General features: G+C 40.0%; 1 protein-coding gene across 16 annotated transcripts in view; it reads right to left on the bottom strand.

Annotated features, from left to right (window-relative positions):
* The window catches only part of PPFIBP2 (PPFIA binding protein 2), a 92,974-nt gene extending 72,672 nt beyond the window's left edge, over positions 1–20,302 (bottom strand). For 4 of the 16 annotated variants that reach the window (XR_010365301.1, XR_010365300.1, XM_064426106.1 and 1 more), the window contains exons 1-2: positions 19,546–19,885; positions 3,311–3,408 (exon numbers count right to left, since the gene is read on the bottom strand). Coding sequence is in view for 14 of the 16 variants with exons in the window: in XM_064426106.1 (XP_064282176.1) it covers positions 3,311–3,408; positions 19,546–19,715 (268 nt within the window). In the remaining 2 variants the exon portion in view is untranslated. The other 12 variants (XM_064426101.1, XM_064426123.1, XM_064426108.1 and 9 more) reach the window with 8 other exon arrangements.
* Positions 20,303–20,714: the final 412 nt, after the last annotated feature.

Raw genomic sequence — 20,714 nt, 5'->3', positions numbered from 1 at the left:
ATAATGAAGCAAACAAAAGAAATGAGGGCTGATTAAAGAGATAGGATGCTTTCTTTTTGCATGTGTACATATACCTTGATACTCAAGCTTCAAAAGTTAAACAGTGTCAGATATACATCTCTGGACTTCTCAATTCTCTAAAATGGGAGTAATGCTAACTTTGTTCCTAAAGACCAAGAGAAGCGTGTGGCTCTCCCAGTATTCACTCAGGCCTCATTGCAAAACAAAATGTCTTTTTTATCAGCTGCCTCAGTTTACCTAAATAAACTTAGGTCTTTGAATCCTGGAGATGCCCAGAGAATCTGGATACAGTGAATTCAAATAGCACAAGCTCTTAAAAATTGATTTTTTGCTGTTTCCTTCAACTCTAAGAGCAGCTACATATGTACAGATGATTTTCTCATATTGGAAGCTCTACGTGGATGGGATGTTTGACAACAAACCCAGATGTTTTCTGCATCAAAAATAATATTCAAGTCATTTTGGCTTGGCAATTTGACCATATCAATATGACAGCTGAACCTATTTTTAAAGTGAGCTTGAAGAATCATTATCTGGACATGATTTCCCAGTTCTCCACTGATTTGAGGCTTATAAGCTGTTGCAGACTCTGGGAGGACAGACAGTGTTTTAATGGTTGATAATTATCTAATTTCACCTGCATTATTGTGTATATTATTTGAATAATTCCTAATTGCTGTCAGCTTCTTCTTTACTACATGTATTGTTTTGCTCTGATTTTTCTTCATGCTTGTAACTAAAAGATGTTAGAAATAACTTGTGTTGTTCTCAGTCCTGGTTTGTTCCAGTACAGTATTACAGTCATTCTTTCAAAGGGGTTTCCTGCCTTATTTTTTCTCTCACCACCATACAGGACAAGAGACCATTCCTGTTTTCCAGCCCCTGCCCAAATTGCACACAGAAGCTTACTGGATTGAATTAGGGAGAATCAAACTCCAATAATCATTCTGTTCCTCAGTTTCAGACAAACTAGGATAACAGCTGTATCCAAGTATAGACTCCAGCAGATCTACTTGGTCCTTCACTCAGGCCAGAACATTCAAGAAATTGTTCTGGAACACACAGAACATCGGCTAGAGGAGAATGAAAAGAGACTTAACCTGTCTTAAAAGGTTTTATCTATTCCTGGCAAAGGAACATAATAAAGAAACAAAGTAAACAACCTTTCCAAACAGGAAAGTTTTAGTTTTTCCTAAGTATAGGAATAAATCAATATATTTCTTTATTAGTACAGGTAGATATAACACTGAAAACAAATGGGAAGCATTCAATTAACATCCATGAGGCTTGGCAGATGCAATGTCTGGGAAATATTTTGTTTCTTCCCCCATTAGATACCTTTATATAAGCCTGTTTTCAATGTTATGCTGCCTATCAGTGGACATCAGACTGAAAATATAAGTAATGCAAAGTCACAACATCAACTCTCCTGGAGAGGTTGCTCATGACCACTGTGGAAATAAACTCCACGTGCCACTGCAGTTTATTTATGCCTGAATCTTTAGGGCTTGGTCACCTGCACAGAACAGCTGTGATCAGCTGATTTCCAGAGAATAGTTCTTCCAACATCTGCTTTGCTTCTCTGCATTAGTCTTCTACAACACCAAGACAGCAAAGTGATGGGGGTAAAAGTGATGTCATTTGAAAGCCTGGAAAAATTTAATTTTTTTCCTTATTTATCAAGATTAAATGAAATGGTATGGTACAAACAAACAATCTGAAAAAGGAGCAGAGAAAATATTAAAATCAACCCAGCAACCAAAATAAAAGCTGTCTTTTGGCCTCAATTACTTTTCTGACATGAAATGTAGGGAAAAAAATTTCTTAGGCTGTCATATATTGCTATTTAATCAGTTATGCCACATATTAGGAGGCTATCTTTCTATACCATGAAAAAACACCCAGCACTAAACACCTATTGTCATAGCCAGGGCTTGCCTCACAACTGACAGCTCCTGGGAAAAAAATAAGTCTCTAATCTGAAAACCAATTTAAATAGTGACTCTTTTTTCATTTTCTTGCCTTTTCTGCAGAGTGGAACCACCAGTGCACCCCTGATATCCCCAATGTTTGCAGAGCTGTATAAATCACCACAGAAGGGAGACACTGAGCTCCATTTGTGTGCAGGTGATTTCTGAGCACAGCTTCCACGGCATCCCAGTGGCTAAAAAGTATTACAGTTCCCTCATTTATGAATTACGGTTTGGGACTTGCTTTTCTTATTCTCCCCTTATACATCTGAGGGAAGTTAAGTGCTTCCCTATGGTGTTTTGTTAGGTGTGAAAAAATAAAATCCCAGTTAACTTCCATTGGTCAAAATCGTGTTAGAATAAGGTTCTGCATTCAGGACAAGGAAATATATGTGGGATTTTTCCTGTTTGGCTAGAATTTTTTCAGTGTAAAGTCATTTCAGTAATATCTATCCCATATTCACATTTACAGTTCTGTGTATCTCAATAGTCTGCTAAAGCTTGTACATTTAGAATAAAGGGAAGACTCGTATGAGGATGGAAAAACCAAACAAACCAATCCCTAGTGATTGTTTAAACTAAAAATCTGGATGGTGATCTATCCTGATGGTGCCATTTAAAACCCCTTATCAGTCTCTGGACAGAAAGCTCTCCTAGAAGAGGAGGAAGAAGATCAAGGAGCAGCACAACTGCATCAACAAGAGGCTGATGCCATTGACTGCATCGCCAGGGAAGAAGGCTCAGCCTGGGTGTCACTATTTAGATTTATAAAGCTTTAGTGAATTCTTTCCCATTGTGCACAAGTGAGATCATGGCCCTACCCTGACACTCCTTTAAGGAGCTCCTGCTGCAAGGTGTGTGAGCACAAACCCCAGGGCATAATACAACTTATGTGTTATTTTTATGTGTACATGCATTTTTATATATCTATGTGTGCATGTGTTTGATGCAGTTATAAATTATCCAGCTAGCCAGAAGATTTGGTGAGTGAAAACTTTTTAAAAACCACATTAAAATACAAAACTAACAAGTGAAATATGGAATGTTACCACAAAGCTGAGGATGTGTTTAAGATACCATAGAGCATTAAAGCAAAGTAAATCTCTCTTACTTCAATATTCACCTGTCTGAGGGGAAATTGTAGGATTTATTTTACTTCCTTTATTTTACTCTCAGCTTGCTCCACATGGCTATTAAACCAGAGTGTTAATAGTGAAATCTGCATGTCAGAGAACCTAAAAAATTGAGAATTATTAAAAAGCAAACCAGACGCAGTTAAATCTCAAGATGGTGTGGTGTAAAAGAATGCATTGTTGTACCTGCAATGATGTCATCCATTTGCTCCAAAGCTGCTTCCAGCATATGACTGGCATCAGAAGCCATCCTCTGGGATTTCTTCAGATCTTCACTCCCTCTACTGAAAAGACAGAATAAACCACATATATTACACTATGATGGCAAAATGCATTTCACTATCACATTATGCATTAGGCTACACAAAAAAAAAAATCCATGCTACAGCTTAGTAATGCAGCCTAGTGATACAAAAATACAGCCCAGTAATAAGAAAAGTAAAAAAACTGTTCCTGATCTTGACAGACGACTTGGGAGTTCTGATTCATGTTTTTGGAAGAGATTTTACTAAAACAGTCAAATGCAAATAAAAAAATCCCAAAAAACTTCAAATACTGGAAGCCAAAGATTCTCCTGCTCCTCATCCTTAACAATGGTTTCCAAGATTCAAAGATCAGTGCTTTTCAGTCTTTTCCTCTGTGGGGGAAAAAAAAAGGATTGGTGAAGGTTCAATGGAGGAATGAAGACATGGGGCAGAACATGTTTTGCTTATAAGCAGAAATCTGTAGGAGGTCTGCTTTTTGATTTTTGCTTTAAGAGTAAAGAAAATTCTGAAACAGTTTTTACTCCTCCTTTCTATATCCCCATTCAGTCTTTTCACCACCTCTTTCATGACACCAAAAATCCCATTTTTTCTGTTCAAATAAGCAAAGTGCCCCAGGTATGAGCTCTCTGAAGTTACTGCTGCTACTTTAAAACAGGATTAAATACATTCATGTCACCATCTGACACTGGGGATAACAAAAAAAGAGAAAAAAATCTTCCAGAATGAGTCCCTGCTTGTGAGCTTGTGTTACTGGACTCTAAGTCAAGCAGCAGCTGCTGCTGCCAACAGATGACATTTCAAAGGGGAGAAGAATTTATGCAGTCCATTTCACTGCCAGTGAAAAAATCCCCTCTGGAATAAGGCCCTTTTGCACATCACTTCATCACAGAAGCACGAGAGCAGTGCCCACACAGAGAGGAAACAGGGATGGCTCTTGGCTCACAGGGCTCCAACACAGCTCACAGCACCCACAGAGCCCACAAAGGCTCACAGTATTTCCACTTCTGCTCCATGAAGGCTGCAATTCAGCCTTTCAGCATTCAGTCTTCTCTTACAGTGAGTTGTAAGAGCTGTGGTTTAAAACTGTTCAATTTTAGCAGCTATCACCAGACACCTGTCTGACAATGGACACAGATATCCTTCAGATAACTCGGGTTGTGGGTAGGTGGAAATGCAATGGGCCTGTGATTCCAATGCTTCTGAAATGCCACAAATATGTGTTTATCATGGGATTACTTGTGCTAAGAATTCAAGTAGTTTGAATTGAAATAAATACTACAATGAAAATTTGTAGCATCCAACCAAAATTTTCTTCTCTTGAAAACTCAGAATCCTGAGACATGGGTTTTTCTCCATGGTGCTGGTGACACATACACAAAGAAAGCTCATTTATTGAGAACCTCTGTGTTATCAGCATCCTATGTTGATTCCAGTTAATGTTGATAACCCCAGGATCCAGAGAGACAGATGCAGGAATGAGTCAGGAACTGCAACATTCTCATTTGAACTCTGCCATTTACAGCTTGTCACAGTGGGTAAGCCACGATTTAACTTCAGATCACATTGATGTGAAGAGCAACGTGAGAATGCCTCATCCTCACTGTCACCCAAGGCTCAGATTAATGTAAATGAATCAGTGGTTTTGGTCCTTCAGTTTTTTTTGTCAAAATAATCTTTTAAGTACAAGCAATGCTAAATTTAACCCAAGTACGTGTCACCCAAATATTTCATTTAATGGCACCGGAAATAACACAAATTGTGCTCAGAATAATCTGGGAAGTCATTAAGTCAGCTGATATAAACCTAAAATTTCAGAGTGCTTTCTTTCACATGTGAACTTTCAAGACACTCCCCCTGATCCTGCTGCTTTCATTTGCTGGGTTTTGGGAGACTTCCATCTTCTGCTGCCACATCACAGGCCACCAAAGACCTCTCAGCTGCAATGATCCTCCTTCCTTGCAGAATTTCCTCTAGTTCAAAGCAGCCATACCACGGGGAATAATCACCTCAGTGGCAGGAAATCCACCTACAGGTGGCAAACAGGTGCCAGAGGGGCACCAAGGCTCGCGTGCCACCAGCCGCTCCCCCAGGAATGCATGGCCACCAGCTGTGTGGGGAAATCAGGGCAGCACATTTCTGGCTCAGAGTTAGAAGGCAGAAAAAGAGTGAAAAACTCTAAATGTAGCACAGAGTTTCTAATTCTAGGTTGCACTCCATGCTTTTATTCGTAATGAAAGCCACTGGAGCAGCACATGGCTGTTCAAACAGGAAATGCAGGAGTACACTTCTTGTTAACATCTGATATAGTATTTCATCATTTGTGGTGACAAAGGCATAGAAAATGCTGATACACTGCATTACAAACTTGAAAATTCACTGATGGAAAAACCTCCCATCAAAGCCTTGGCAAAACCCAGAAAGTTTTCTGAAAAACTCCACCAGAAGTGAATCTTCTATCTCCTCCCTGCCTCCACAGTCAGCCTATTATCTCACCTGTACCCACTGAGTACTTGCTGCCTAACTGCATTAAGCTATAGAAAACCTGCTGATCAAACAAGGATTTATTAATGAAAGCAATGTTCTTTGCTCCAGAGAGATAATGTAATATTACTTGCTTGACATCTTTTTCTAGACAGACCTGTTGAGTGTGCTCCAGGCAAGTCTCACTTTCCCAGACACTCCCTCCTTACACTTTGGCAGCTCTGAGCAGTGTTATGAAAAGAGCTTGTTACATCTCCTGGGTTTTCAGCTACCATTTCTGATCTAATTTGATAGAAATAGCTTCAACTGTGGATTCTTTTAAAAACGCTATTAAATAACAAGACACTTGTAGCAGCCCCTCAAACAGGATCCATCTATTTGCTGCTATTTTAATTACAAATATTTTTTACAGTTTTCATTCCTGAATGACATCAACATATGCAGAACACCATGACTTATTTACTTATGTAAATATACACATATATTTAAAAAAAAAAGTTTTACAGCTTTGGTAAGGATTGAAAAAAAGCTACCTCTCATATTACAGTACAAGCTTCAATATTAGCAAATTCTAACTTTCAGGATTTAATAGGTTAATTCATATGCCAGCAAAATTCAAGAATGAGGCTACTCACCTTTTCAGATCCTAAGAGGAAAATAATTTACTTTTTTGCCTGGCCAGTGAAAATTCTTTGCTATTAATAGCTGAAGTTTTACTGTTAAGCAGACATAAGTCTAAATTATTATCATCTCTTCTAAGCCACATGCTCATATTAATTTAGAGCCCAGCCCACAGAGATATTGCAACCCTGTTTGTTATAACTGCCTGAGTAATGACATCTTCCAGGAAGTGCAGACAGAGAAAACTGGTCTGAATTCCTGAAATTTATTTTGCTAAGGTAGTTTTGCACTGTACGTCCTAATGTGAGATTTGCATTCCAAATAAAATGAAAAATCTCAGGTAGAACTATTGTGCTCAGAGCCAATATCCCTTGCAAATTTCTTAGCCTACATTCTCTATGTAAAACTACAATTTACTGTGTCCAAAGGAACATAATATTTAACAGACGTATTCACCGTGAGCAAGATGTTCTTCAGAACTATGAAAAGCCTTAATTAAATTTGAATCTTTCATGGCTGGCTTGAACCAGCAGCTGCTCAGAGATAAGAATATGAACAAGATGAATTCAGGCAACTCAGATGTTTTCCCAAGGTTGCTCATAATAATAAGGTTATCAACTTTATCAATCACAAGGGGTGTGGTTTTTGACAGAAACTCCAGAAATCCAGATCTTGTCTGTGGCCTACAAATTCCTCTCACATTTAGCTGACACATGTAACAATTAACTACCACCACCTTTTTTTCCTAGGATTAATAAATACATGCTTGTAAACTCTTTAAATACTCTGATTTGCGTATTACATTGCCTTGTACTTAATGGCATAATGAAATATCAAGTGTCTTGGATAAGCTCAGAAGTCGTCCAAGTTTTCCTTCAGCTGCAAGATGCCTCCTGCCCTGGAATGCAGAAATCTGCCCAGCTTCCACCCTCTGTTTCCCACCTTTCTTTTCCCCCAGCCACACTCTGTGCAGCATCCAGACAGGAGCACAGCCACTGGTTCATCCCTGCAACTCGTGGCTCCAGCAGTTACAAAAGCTATAAATTCATGTTGGGATCCTGGCCTTTTAGAACCTGCTGGAGCTCTCTAATTAAGAGAATCCTTAGTCCTAACCAGCAATCCAGGGAACAGAATCACTTCTGATGGTCACTAGATGACTGCCTAAGGAGTGCTATGTGTGCAGGATCCTCTCCAGCAAGAAATCCTGCTTCTCTGACAGCTGGGAGAGCTGGGCTTGCTCAGCCTGGAGGAGAGACGGCTTCAGGGAGGCTTCCAGCAGTTTCCCAGTGCCCAGAGGGGTTACAGGAGAGCTGGAGAGGGACATTTCACAAGGGCAGTGGTGACAGAAAGAGCGGCAAGAGCCTTAAGCTGAAGGAAGGTAGGTTTGCATTCAAACAGGAGGAAATTCTTCACTGTGAGGGTGGGCAGGCCCTGGCACAGGTGCGCAGAGCAGCTGTGGCTGCCCCTGGATCCCTGGAAATGTCCAGGGACTTTGAGAAACCTGGGATAGTGGAAGGCATCCCTGCCCAGGCAGGAGGGGTGGAACCAGATGACTTTTGTGGTCCTTTCCAACCCAAACCATTCTATGGTTCTAGCCTAAATTTCATTTATTTCTTAATACATACAGTACTTGCTCTGTTTCCCCTTCATATGCTTCACTAGATTAGGCAGAAAGAGGGTTTTTACCTTTCTTCATTGATTACCCATTCTGTAACAAGCAAAATCAAGGCTATTTCAGAGGGGTTTTAAGAATAGCTAGACTAGGAAGGAAAAAAAAACAAGTTTATTTTGAGCTGGAAAGTGTAAAGTGCCCACAGGACGGCAGAATGGGCAGCTCTAAGGAGAAATATCAATCAGCCACAGCTGAACAAAGACCTGATAGCAAATTGCTTCAGGTAGGTGGCAGAACTGTTAAAGTCTCTATTCAACACCTTACTCCTGTATGAGGGGATATCCTGAAGTACCTTGGTTCTGTAAAATCACCCTACTTGTGTGCTACTGATGAAAGTCAGAGCAACAAGCACAAAGCAATGATGCTTTTACACATAATATGCTAAATAATGTGAATTAAAATACATAGCTAAACTTACTGCACTCTGAGGGGGCAAAGTCAAAGCCAAACATCTCTTTTCAAAAATAAATCCATTAAGTTTGCCAATACAAGTCTGAATTTCAATTTTTGGGGGAACCAAAGGTGAAGGAAAGAAGAAAGACCCCTTTAAAATGCTAGATCTGACTGACACTTGATGCTTTAAAACACAGATCACCTCACAGCAGCTCCTCCACAGGGCTGATGGATATTGAGTTACAGTTCCTACTGGTACCATAACCAAATTTCCTGACTCATGTTTGCACAAAGTCTCATCCTTACACATAAGAGCTGACGCTGACAGAATGGCATGTGCAAAGTGAGCTCTCTTCAGCTCCTCTCTGTAACACTTCCAGCAGCTGCAGGAAGCCCTTCAGCCCTCAGTGTTGCTTTAAACTTTGTCCTTAAAAGCTTAAAAAAGCCCTTCATAATTTAATTTTATGTTGTTATCAGATATATGAAGTTTTCTGTGCTATATGCAGTATAAAAGAAAAATGTTATAGATTCTGACTTTGCAAATCTTAAATCAAAATTGCATTGGTACTGTATTAAGTCCAAAAAGTCAAATTATTTTTGTTCACTTCTCTGACACCTAACTAGTTAAAATTAAAAAAAAAAAGGCAACACACTGGATAAATAGTTTGGATACAAGCTTCAGCTGAACAAAACACTACCTGACAAAATACATGAGAGGAAAGTCTCTGAGCCAAAATATGAACATTTCTGCTCTTAAAATAAACACATACAAAAGCCAGATTTGGTATTGCAGTTCACATCTAGTTCAGAAGGATTTACAACTAAGAAAAGTTAGATCCTCAAAATTTCAACATTTAAAATAAACTGTGGGGTTTTTTTTGTTTTTTTTTTACTTTTTCCTTCCAATCTCACTGGCCTCAAGGTCATAGCTCTGAATTTTTTTCCATGAAGGTCAACATTTCAGTGAGATCTTTGAAGTTGCTTAAATCCAGCTCCAATGCCTGGGAAACTGCTCAGACCACACCTTCCCTCCCCACCCCACATCATGTAGTGTAATTTCATGCTCTGCTAAATTGGAAAGTGAGGAGTTATAGTAAAAGCAAATACAGAATTCATGCACAAATTAATTCTGCCCTAGAGTAAAGCAGAGGACAAATCCTTGACATCAATGGAGAGAGATTAGGTAGATATGACAAGCAGTTTTCACTGCAAAACTCCTAAAAATTTAGACAAACTAAACAGTGCTAACACAGGGCCAAAAGATCTTATATGTCAAAGAAATGCAGGAGGTCCAATTTTCCAATCTTCTCTGTTTCTTCAGTTCCTTAGGATCATTGTAAAAATCAGCTGCCTTGCCAACAAGGAGCAAACACTGCTCAGGGAACTGGCAGAGCTTCTGGAGCCCATGGAGCCCTTGGAACGCCATGGGAATCATTCAGGGTGCAGGATATTTCTGATTTTTAGAAATGTGCAAAAGAGTGCATCTGCAATAGAATGACATGGTGACACAGGTGAAGGTGTGAATGCTTCCATGCAGAGTAAGAGCCACAAACGTTTACAGAAATATCTCACTTTGGAGGTTTAGAAAAGTGGAGAGCTCTGAATTCTCCTTAACATGGGCAGACACTGGGATAGGTGAGGATCAGGGAAGGATTGGCACCAGATGGGCTTTTCTGCAGCAGAACCTCAGAACAATGGCAGGGTTGATGAGCTACAAAACTGACTTTCTGCAATCCAAAGAGACAATTCTCATCCACAAGATACCCAAGGTAAAAAACCTGAGGTCTGGGTTAGACTGCGCAGCAAAGCAGCTCAGCATAGACACAATGAAGAAAAATATTTCTTATGAATATTTATTATTTCAAAACTGTCTACTCTTGGGTTATTCTGATTATAAAGCTCTCTCCTGAATTTCCCTCAGCTTTACAAATGTGACATGAAGGCTCTTGTGAAGTCTAAATTAAGCTTTAGGCTTAAAATGTATACTAAAAAGTCAACTTTTTGACTCTGCAAAATTAATTTTGCTATGAGTTTTTTTCCACCTTTGAAACATTTGATGCAGTAATTTATAAATAACACTCACTAGGCTGGTTTAATGTTACCCAACACACATCTGTGGATACAAATATGTTGAATTCATACTAACAGGAACTGACAATATCAGGCACTTCTGTATAAATTGAAGCTTCAGTAGCTATTTTGAGGAAAGTGTCTGTGGGAAACAAAGAAAAGAAAAACATACTTCTGCTAGAAACAGCAAATTCATCAAAATTGAATCCACTTGGATTAAAAGCACTGAAATAGGAACAGCAAATGGATCACTATGAAAAGCACCACATCCCTCATTACTCAGCACATCAACAAAAATATAAATTTTAACAGCTGTGCCAGTTTATAGATTGTGCTTATAAGCAAAACAATCCTATACAGATTGCTTCCTGAAGATTATTGAAAATATCCTTGGGAAAAAAAGCTATTTTCAAGTTTTTCCTCTTTCCCTGCCTCAAGAATAGGTTTAACTGTTGTCCCCAAATAGGTAATTTCACCTGGTGGGCCAGAGACCAACCCCCACACACAGGAGAGTTGTACCAGTTGCTGACTTGGCTTTGTTACTTTCTTCCTTATCTTGGGAATTCTGTCCAAAGTCCCTGTGGCCTGTAAATTCTTCATTCTTTGTGCCCAGTATCAGTGACACATCCTTTTTCTCAAGCTTTGTTAAATTCTCCCTAAGTCTGAGATCACTGATCACATGAAACCCTAAATTTTAACCAGACAACTCTAAGGTCAAGTAACTCATCATTCCAACACCTGGACATCATCACCAAGGGGCAAAAATTCTTCACAGCAAGCAAACCCTTGCTTTAAAATGACATCTTTTGTTGGTTTTGCTCCTCCATTATTCGGAACGTGGGACATCTTACTCTCTGCAGAACTGGCCAACACTAAGAAAGAATCTGTATCAAACCCTGTGCCACAGCTGAATTTTAAATCCCAGCCATCTTTCATAATTGCTTTCCATACTTAATGGAGAAACATGATTTTCTAATTAAAGAAAAAAGGCATTATACAGATAGGTAATGCTGCAAGCCAGACAGAAGAGTAGCTGGACATCTAAGAGCAACATTTAATACTTTTAAGATTCACAGAGGTGAGAGAAATATATAACACCCCCACAGCTGAAGAAACATTATTACAGGTGGCAAGAAGACTGCACCACCCTTTATCCTTGTTTTTCCAGTGAATCCTAGAGGAAAAGAGAATACCAAGGTGCCTAGAGACAGATTAGGCATGCACAGAAACCAGAAGCTGGCTTTAGAGGGAACAGGGAGCACCCCACAATGAATGTGTGACAAGATATCCAGGCCTCCTCAGTGACCTGTTTGATGGAGGCTGTATTTGCTCACAGAAACACATATTTACCCAGGCGAGGCGCTTAAGGGATTCCCCTCCCTGAAAAACCACCCAAGTGCTCAGCTCTTGTATTCCACACTCATCTGTGTGCACTGCTACTGGTTTGACTCTCTCACAGCAAGTAAAACAAGCAATAATATGATAATAAAAAAAACCCACAAAACAACTGTATATCCAATTTTGAGTACCTGGGGAAAAGATTTTATAGGCTTAAAAAGAGTTCTGAAGTGCTCATTGTGCTACTTCCACACAGGGGATGCTCCTGTGGCACAGGACATAAGAGACACGCAAATTGTCCTGCAATATATATATATCTATATCTCACAGTATCAGCTGTGAGAGGTGTTCTTACCAACCACAGAGCCCATCATGCAGTGTCTGCCAAGCATTTCAGGGTATTTATTTTAAATTCTACACAAACGTAAAATGAATATGTTTCCATGTCAAATTATCTTAGCAAGGGTAAGCCAAACCAATTTAAACTTCTCCTTATATGCCATACATGATACGAGGGACTAAGAAAGAGATAGAAAAGCAAAGAAAAAGCAAAGGCTCAAAGTTCCATGAATCAGGATGTCTTCTTGATTTTGCAAAACTCGGGAAGTATGTGTCATTTCCACATATTGACTGATTGCTCAGTAAAACTTTCAAGCCTCCTCTTACGAGTCCCTAAAGTTTTCATGCTCCAGTTCAATCATTTTGGCTCACAGATTTGCTAAGAAACAGAAAGCTTTTGGAAATTTTGCAAATCAACTGAATGCAAGAGCTGAGCCTAGGAACAGACCTGTTTACAAACTCAGTGCTCTCTGGGTTTTGTATACTTATTTACAGCTGAAGTTCAGGATGCTGTCAGCATCATCCATCACTGGGTATATTTAAGGGACATTTTTTATTGTCCGAATTCCCACTACTTTTAGGGCATGAAAAATCCACAAGTTAAACCATTATAATGAACACACAGAGGATTTCTCTAGATTCCTTTCCAGATAAGTATTTTGATAAGCATTTAATGACTTGAACACGAACAACGACACAAAAGGATTTGGCAGAAAAATAAAAGTCTAGCTAAAATTCTACTGCATGTTACTTCTAGTCCCAAGGACTCTTTCATATGGTTGGAATAAATAGAAAAATTCCAAATGCTAGGGTATAACTACCCCTATACAACAATATATTGTTTTATTACAGCAAAACAATATATCGCTATACATTTAGTCAAATTTTACTGCCTCTGAAATAGACACCTTAGTAATGACAGAGCAGAAAAATGAAAAAGAATTCTTACATTACTTTAGAGGGCCTGAATGGCATCATAGCAAGGCCTGGAGTCATAAAATGCACTGTCAAAACCAGCAGTGACACCTGGGGGCATGCTGACTGCCAGGCTCTTACACATCCTGTCTTGCTCCAGAGTATTTCATATCAGGACTCACAGCAGCTTTTAAGAATTATTTGAAAGTCTTACCACTCATATTTGGTCTGTGAATACACCTATGGAGTTCCCTGAGGTAATAAATAATGCATTTTAATGCTTGATAACAATGCCTTTATTTGACCTGTTTATTAATACAGCCACAAAATGAAATTATTTCAGGCTAATGACTTGCAAAGCCCTTTAATCCCTAACAGCTACCAGCTGATTTGCCTGCATGAAAAGTTTGTCAGAAGTTTCTTGCATTTGGGGCCACTTGCATCAAAATAAAAATAAAATATAAACAAAAGACTAAAGTATTGAAATGACCATCTGTTGGATAACATTATCTTTTGCTTCTATTTCAGGAGAGAAAAGGGAATCAGAATTCACTGTCAGTTTCAATTTATTTAATTTTCCAGAAAATGGATCAAAGTCTGCTTCCATATCAGTAATTGTGGCATCTTTGTACTCTTCCATTAAATTTGCAAGGAAAATTTGATTTGCTGTTTTATAAGAGAGATTTAGTCCCCCTTGGTTCAGTTGTTTTCAAACTTCCAAGTGGACATATTCAAGACTGTTTCATTAATTCCAAAATAATATAGATCCTGTCCATTCCTACTTGAAAAGAAGAATGTGGTCATATTGGCAAACACTAAAATACAGTTATGTCATGAAGAAATTTTTTTCCTCTATTACTGTTTATTGATAAGGGGTAGTTTTGCTTCAAGACTGTGCTGTAAACATGTAACAGTTCTGTTTACTCATTAGTTAACAAAAGCAAATAAAATTAATTTACAGTGAAATGATATTTATGAACATTCTGCTTGGTATGGCACTTTTATCAGTCTCTACTAATTTGGAAGCTCTTCTGAGTTCCCAAATCTGGTTTTCCAAAGAAAGTGGGCAGCTGCTACTCCCATTTGCAATTAGTCCTGGATAATCAGAAGCTTTGATTAAATAAAAACTACAAATGGCTGGTGAATCCCAGCTAAATTTTAGAGTGAATCTCTTTTATAGCAAACCATTTACTTTGAACACAACTTCTCTCCTCATACTAAAAAAGTAAAAAAAGCAGGTTTCTAAAATCTGCCTTTTGCCAGTTAAATGAGAACCAGCTGTGCTTCACCATCTGCAGAGGAACCTGAAGATGCTACCAAGTTTCCTAATTAAAATGAAGAAGGCAATCAAGGCAAAACAGATTTGGACCACAATTCTTGAAATAGTTTTCCAATCTCTGCCTGATTTACAATTATTATGAAATGTTGCCCACACTGGGCACAGTAAGGGTGAGTAACTCCTGAGGGTTATTCAGTATTTTTCACAACAGAGCAGCACCAGGCTCTGCAAAGCAGGCCAGAACAGACCTCCTTCTTGAACAACAGCTTGTTAGAACAACTTTCCTTTCTTTTAATGACAAAGGTTCTAATAGGATTTTCTTTTTATACGTACAAAGTCTGCCAGAGAAGACTGAAAATTGTACTTTACAGTTTCAGTAACATTTCTACTTTGCACGCATTCAGCTTTCTAACTGAAGAATGTTTTAATTCAATAAATAGTTAACTAATCATTTATAGTGCCTGTGATCAAAATTTTCAATTTTAATATAATCAGTGGTAATACTGAAATACTTTGCACATATACTTTTATTTTATTTACAGAGGATTTCGTCTGAAGAAAAGAAAAAACAAATTAGTGAAGTTAATATTTTCTTTTCTTGAAGTAATAAACACACTCAGAGTATAACATATCCTACCTTCATAAGTGGTTTGTGCTTGTTTCCTACCTAGCCACATAAAACAGGTTATCTCCCCAAGGTGTTTGCTAGAGATTTTTATTTTTTTTGTTTGGAGTGAGACATCAGAATTCTTCTGTTTGGGAGCTGATTGGATTATGTTCATTAGTTTATAATCATCCCAGAAACACACTCGTAAATCTTACTGCAATGCCATTAGAATAAGATGTTCTGATTATCCTCTGTTAAAGCAGATGCTACCATCTGCACTGTAGAGGAATAAAAATATGATTCACTGCATTCAAGAGACACTTGGCAAATATCTTCCCCTGTCCAAATAAGATTTCTGAAATAAACTTGGGGTTCAAAATAGTGCAAATTGAAAATAAAATTCCTTTTTTTTTTTTTTGTATGAGCAGTACATACAGAAGAAAGGAGGCAACTCCAGCAAAGTCACCTCTGAATGCAGAGACCAACCAGACTTGTTTTCAGAAGAGGATAAGGTAAAACAGGAGTTCCCATACTCTAAGTGCTGGAAATCCAGATCAGAATGCAACAGTTTAGATTTATCTTCAGTAATTACTTTAACTGGCACACAATCTGTTGATCTTAAAGAGTATGGAGACCTAAACAGCAAGTGAATCATTCCCTATGAATATTCATACACTTTCTGTTGCTCTGCTGGAAACAACACTCGCAGTCAGCATTGGATAAGCAAGACTTGGAACAGAGGCATCCTTTGGACCTGTCTTTTTCTTGAACTTGAGTGTTCAGTCTGATTTCTGCCCTTCAAACCAATGCAAGGCTTCATTGAAGGAGAATCAGCTGATCCGTTTTCTCCAAATTCACATCTGCTTCAGGAAACCACCATCAATTTATCACCATTTCTTTGGGTGATATGCCAAAGGCTTCTCATACCATCACCAGTTCATACTTGCAACTTTTTGGAAGTCCGACCCATTATTTTCCATTCCTTGAATTACACAGTCTGGTCATATCAGGTTTCTTATCTTTACCCCTCTATAAAGTGCTCTATTTTAACCTGTATTCAATCCTCAACTTTTATCCTCAGTTACTTCAGAATTAACTCGGAAAATTTGACTAAACAGAGAAACACAGAATGTATTTTATATACCACATACACAGAGTTGAGAAAACCACTAATGGTTCCTCATTTGTTTGTTGATGATCTGCCAGAGAAATAAAGCCCTGTTTTAGGCATTTGAATATACCACATTTTCCTTTTTGATCTGTATGAAAATATACAGCTCTTTCCCCTCGGCAGGTTTCAGTCACAGGTTTTGCAGAAATACTAGTGAACCACAAAATAGTCATAAAATCTTGCTGTACAGGTTATCAAATTAGAGTTTAAAATCCAGGTTGTGCTTAAAATCCTCTAAACCACTACACTGGAACTTGGCAGGTGCACATTATAAACACAAATTGACCTAGACTGGCAAGAGTGCCATCAGGATTTACTTTTTATGCTTATTTCAGAAAGAAATTATCCTTGTAATTTAACTGCTTTGTTCTCTGCATCAATGAATTACCAGATAAGAGCAAAGTACCATTAAGAAATGGTTTTATAGCAAATAAACACATGAAGATGGAAACAAAAAAGGTAACTGTAATGTTACAAGGTCAGAGAGACTTGAAATAAAAATATCACTGGGAGAGGTATCTAGCTACAAGAAAAAAGCACCATTATTTTGTTGCTTAACATGCATCTATGTTAAAGAAGAACTAAAATGTTGTAAAGGTGGGAGAAAGAAGAAGGGAAGAAATCCAACATGGCACAGGTTATCAAAGACTTGACCTCAGAGCTGGTGCCTAGACAAAGAACAGACTGAGCAAAGGTGGGACGCTCCGTTTCTTCAGCTTCAAAGCCTCAGGTGAGTTGATAGCACTGAACAGATAAAAGCAAACTGGGGAAAACTTAAGGAACTTCATTTACTGCTCAAACTTTCCATTTCTCAGGGTATTGACTGAAGCAAAGTTATTTCATACATCTCTGCAGAACTCTGGTAACTGATCAAGTGTCCCTCCAGGGACATCCACTGCTGCTAAACCCTCTTGAGTAGCTTAGGAGATTTTCAAGGTTATACCTAGAGAGGCTGAAGTGATCTCTGGGGATGGGGTGGCAAATGGGAATGAGAAACATCTCCAGAGACTGGAGTGATGCAGCTTCACTGATAGAAAAGTGACTCTGACAGTCCTAATCTACTGCCCTAGACAATGTCATCTTCTGCTGCATTGCTATTTCCACACCCTTGGGTATTTCTGGAGAACACATTAAAACCAAAAGCCTTTCTTTGTACAGCACATTCAATGATTTTGCACCTACGCTGAGTGATGATCATCATAAAACACATTTCCTTATTTATCACTTTCTGCTTTGATAAACTAAATCATCACATTATAGACTTCTAAAGCAAGGAGGTTTCATCCTATTGCTGTAAATGCCTTTTCTGGGAAGGGAGCAGGAGGAAGGTGGATTTTTTTGTTAATAAGCAGAGCCCTGTTGAGGCCCTGCTTTACCTGTGTGAATGCAGTCCTTTGCTAATCTTACCAGGTCAAGGCTGCCTGAGCTCAAACAAATCCTTAGCTGCAGGGAAAACCAACTGAGTTTCTGGTCTGCCTCTGAGTAGCCTAATAAAAGTGAAAGCAGTGTCTGGGGATGAGTGCCTTGTAGGGTTTTGTGGGAGTTTGTTTGTTTTGAGGAGAGAGACCAGAAAGAAGCAAACAGGAAACAAGTGAGGTAAATGAGGGCTGGAAGCAGAGCTGCACACAGAATAACAAAGATACGGCTCACTGTCTCTTGCTCTGTTTCATTTTCTCCTCTTTTGCACCCACAGGACATTGTCCCTCTGCCGTTCCTGCCTGTCTGCTGACACAATCAGCATGTTGAGGAAGGTGATTATTAAGGTCTCCATTCTACTCTTGTCCATCTGTCCTCCTCCCATGCTCCATTCCAACTCTCTCTGCCACACGGAGTCACATTTTTCTGCCTCCGAGCCTGCATGGTCTGTCTGGAGAAGCCATGACAGGATAATGGGAGAATGGATTCAAGAACCCAGAGAGCACTTCTGTGGTCTGTGCCTACACCAGAACATTCTCCCTTTGCCAGACACACCCCTGATCCCTTTTCCACACTGCTGATACCACATGAAGAAAGATGAAGTGAGATCACATAGAGGAGGAGTGAGGGGAAGATAACTCTCATTAGCTCACCTTTACCTATTCTTCCCCTACCTCCTCCCTGTCTTCCTTGTTTATCTGCATGTGGATAGGGCTGCTGGAGTGAAACCAGGATGGCAGCAGCAGAAAGTGCCCTCTGCACCATCCCTCTAATCCCTCTGCTTCCTGGGATGGGAGATGAAAGCAGCCAGGGAACCTGGAATCAGGGAACAACACTCCCAGCCCAATTCCTACCACGTTCCAGCCACACAGACCAACCAGTTTCTGCCCCCTTCCTTTAATTTGGGTTTCCCATAGGGCAGAGTCCCAGATGGGTGACAGATAAGCTGCTGGATGTTTTGTCAAGACATTTGATTACTACCTGACTCAGGTAAATAAAGCATTTAAGCTTTCAAAAGTGATGCTAACATTAGTTCAGAAGAGTTACAGGCAAGTCATGTGTCTTTAGAACAGAAAAAAACTTCAGCAGTGGGTGGTGACACCAGTCTTGAGTTAATCCTCAGCTTAAGTCTTGTTACCAGGGACTTGAAATTATTTTATACGTAACAAATATATTATTACATTTGATTTTTTTCTTATATTCTTGTACCAAGCTCTACCTGTCCTCAAGACAAAGCTAAGGTTCTTTTGAGTTCTCCCTCTCTTTAACTTACACTGAGTTTCCTTCAGGTTCAAGAGGCCTTTACAATTGTTCTCAACTGGAATCGTGAGCAAGTGGTTGAAAAACCCATAAAATTAAAAAAAAAAAAAAAAAAGACAACCCATATTTGCTTATGTTTATCCCAGTTTGACCTTTCACTTTCCTAGTATACCAAGTTTTACTCCGGGTATTTCCCCATAAGAAAAATAGAGAGAAATGTAAAGATTCAGTGGTTTCAAAGTTCATACAGCAGATAAAAGTAAAAACCAGGAACACAGGCAAAGTCAATAAATGAACATGAAAAGTTGGAATTCTGCTTTCTTTACTCTCCCACCCACTCTTTCCACATTTCTATAGAAGTTTCAGAATGAAATCTTTTATGCACTTGTTCATATACTCCATAAAAAAACCCCAATAAAACAACCCCAGAAAAGTACCCCTCAGTGAATCCCCTCCTTCTACAACCTTAGAATCAAAAATCTGAAATTGCAAACGACCTTTTTGGCGGTGGAAATACAAAGTGTGGTACATGCAAACCTTCAGAAGCACACATTGCACTGCACCCACACACAGTCAGACCCGCAGCTGCTGACCTGCCAAGATGGTACTCAGCATCTTCTTCTGCCCCATGCACAGCTGAGAAAGGACCACGCAGGAAGGAGGGTGGTTCCTTATCCTTCTTGCAAATGTTAGGAGGAGGCGTTTTTATCCCAGCAGCACAAACCTCGAGCGCTAGCCCCTGGGACTGGGCATCACTTGACATCCCCTCCCCTCACCTCCCTCATCTCTTTGGTGCTCGAGCAGCCAGCTTCATCTTCCAGCTCCTTTTTCCTGAACACCCTTTAAACCACCTCCTTTTCACCGCTGTGACACCCCCACATACCGCATTTTGGATAGTTAATTGTCAAAGCCTGGGGAGGGGAAGGAAGGGGGCTCCCACCTTAGGCTGCAGCTGGGTGTCATCACCGACAGCGCCTGCTGAACCCCCTGCCCTACGCCAACAAAGCCTTTTATTTACCGACCTGCCAGTCCAACTGGACTTTCGGAGCTTTGCCCGCCGCGAGAATAAATATTTACCTTCCGGGAGCCGCGTCTGTTTAAAAACCCCGCTCCCGGCGGGATGGAGCGGGGCGAGCAACAGGCGCCGGCAGCGACTCCTCCGACCCCCGGGCCCGCTGACCTGCTCCTGGTCCTGCTCCTGGTCCTCTTCCCGGTCGTGCCCGGCGGCGCCTCCGCAGCGCCGGGACAGCCGGGGCCGGGCTCGGGCGGCTGCAGCCGGACGCTCCCAGGCAGCCCGATCCCGTTCCGATCCCGCTCCAGCCCTGATCCCGATGCCGTTCCCGGTGCCAGCCCCGGCTCGGCCGCGCTCGGGGCCGCCCCCGAGTGACGGCGCCCGGCGCTCCGGCCCCCCCGCGCGGGCAGGTGCTCCCGGGAATTCCTGCGCTCCGGGAATTCTCTGCACAGCGGTTGCCCCCCTCGCTACTGCTGGAATCGAAAGTATGTTGTCTTAAGAAGCGGTACCGCGCGTATTTTTATTTTTATTTTTTTTATTTTTTTGTGAGTTTTCCTGCGCCCCGGGGGTTTTCCAGGCTAACACAGACATTGTAGTGTTGACTGAGAAAACACTAACAACTCTAAAGATTGAAAAAATCAGGCGTTTATCTACTTAAAGTACTTCTCACCTACTTTAATTCTCTTAGTAAAATAACAGCATAGTTAGCTGATATTGTTGTAACTGTTTCATATCAACTCCCTGTTAACT

Source organism: Passer domesticus, chromosome 6 (assembly GCF_036417665.1).
Source record: "Passer domesticus isolate bPasDom1 chromosome 6, bPasDom1.hap1, whole genome shotgun sequence".
In the NCBI taxonomy this organism is placed as follows: domain Eukaryota; kingdom Metazoa; phylum Chordata; class Aves; order Passeriformes; family Passeridae; genus Passer; species Passer domesticus.
The sequence above is the reverse complement of the archived record's forward strand: the minus strand, read 5'-3'. Positions and strand labels throughout refer to the sequence as shown.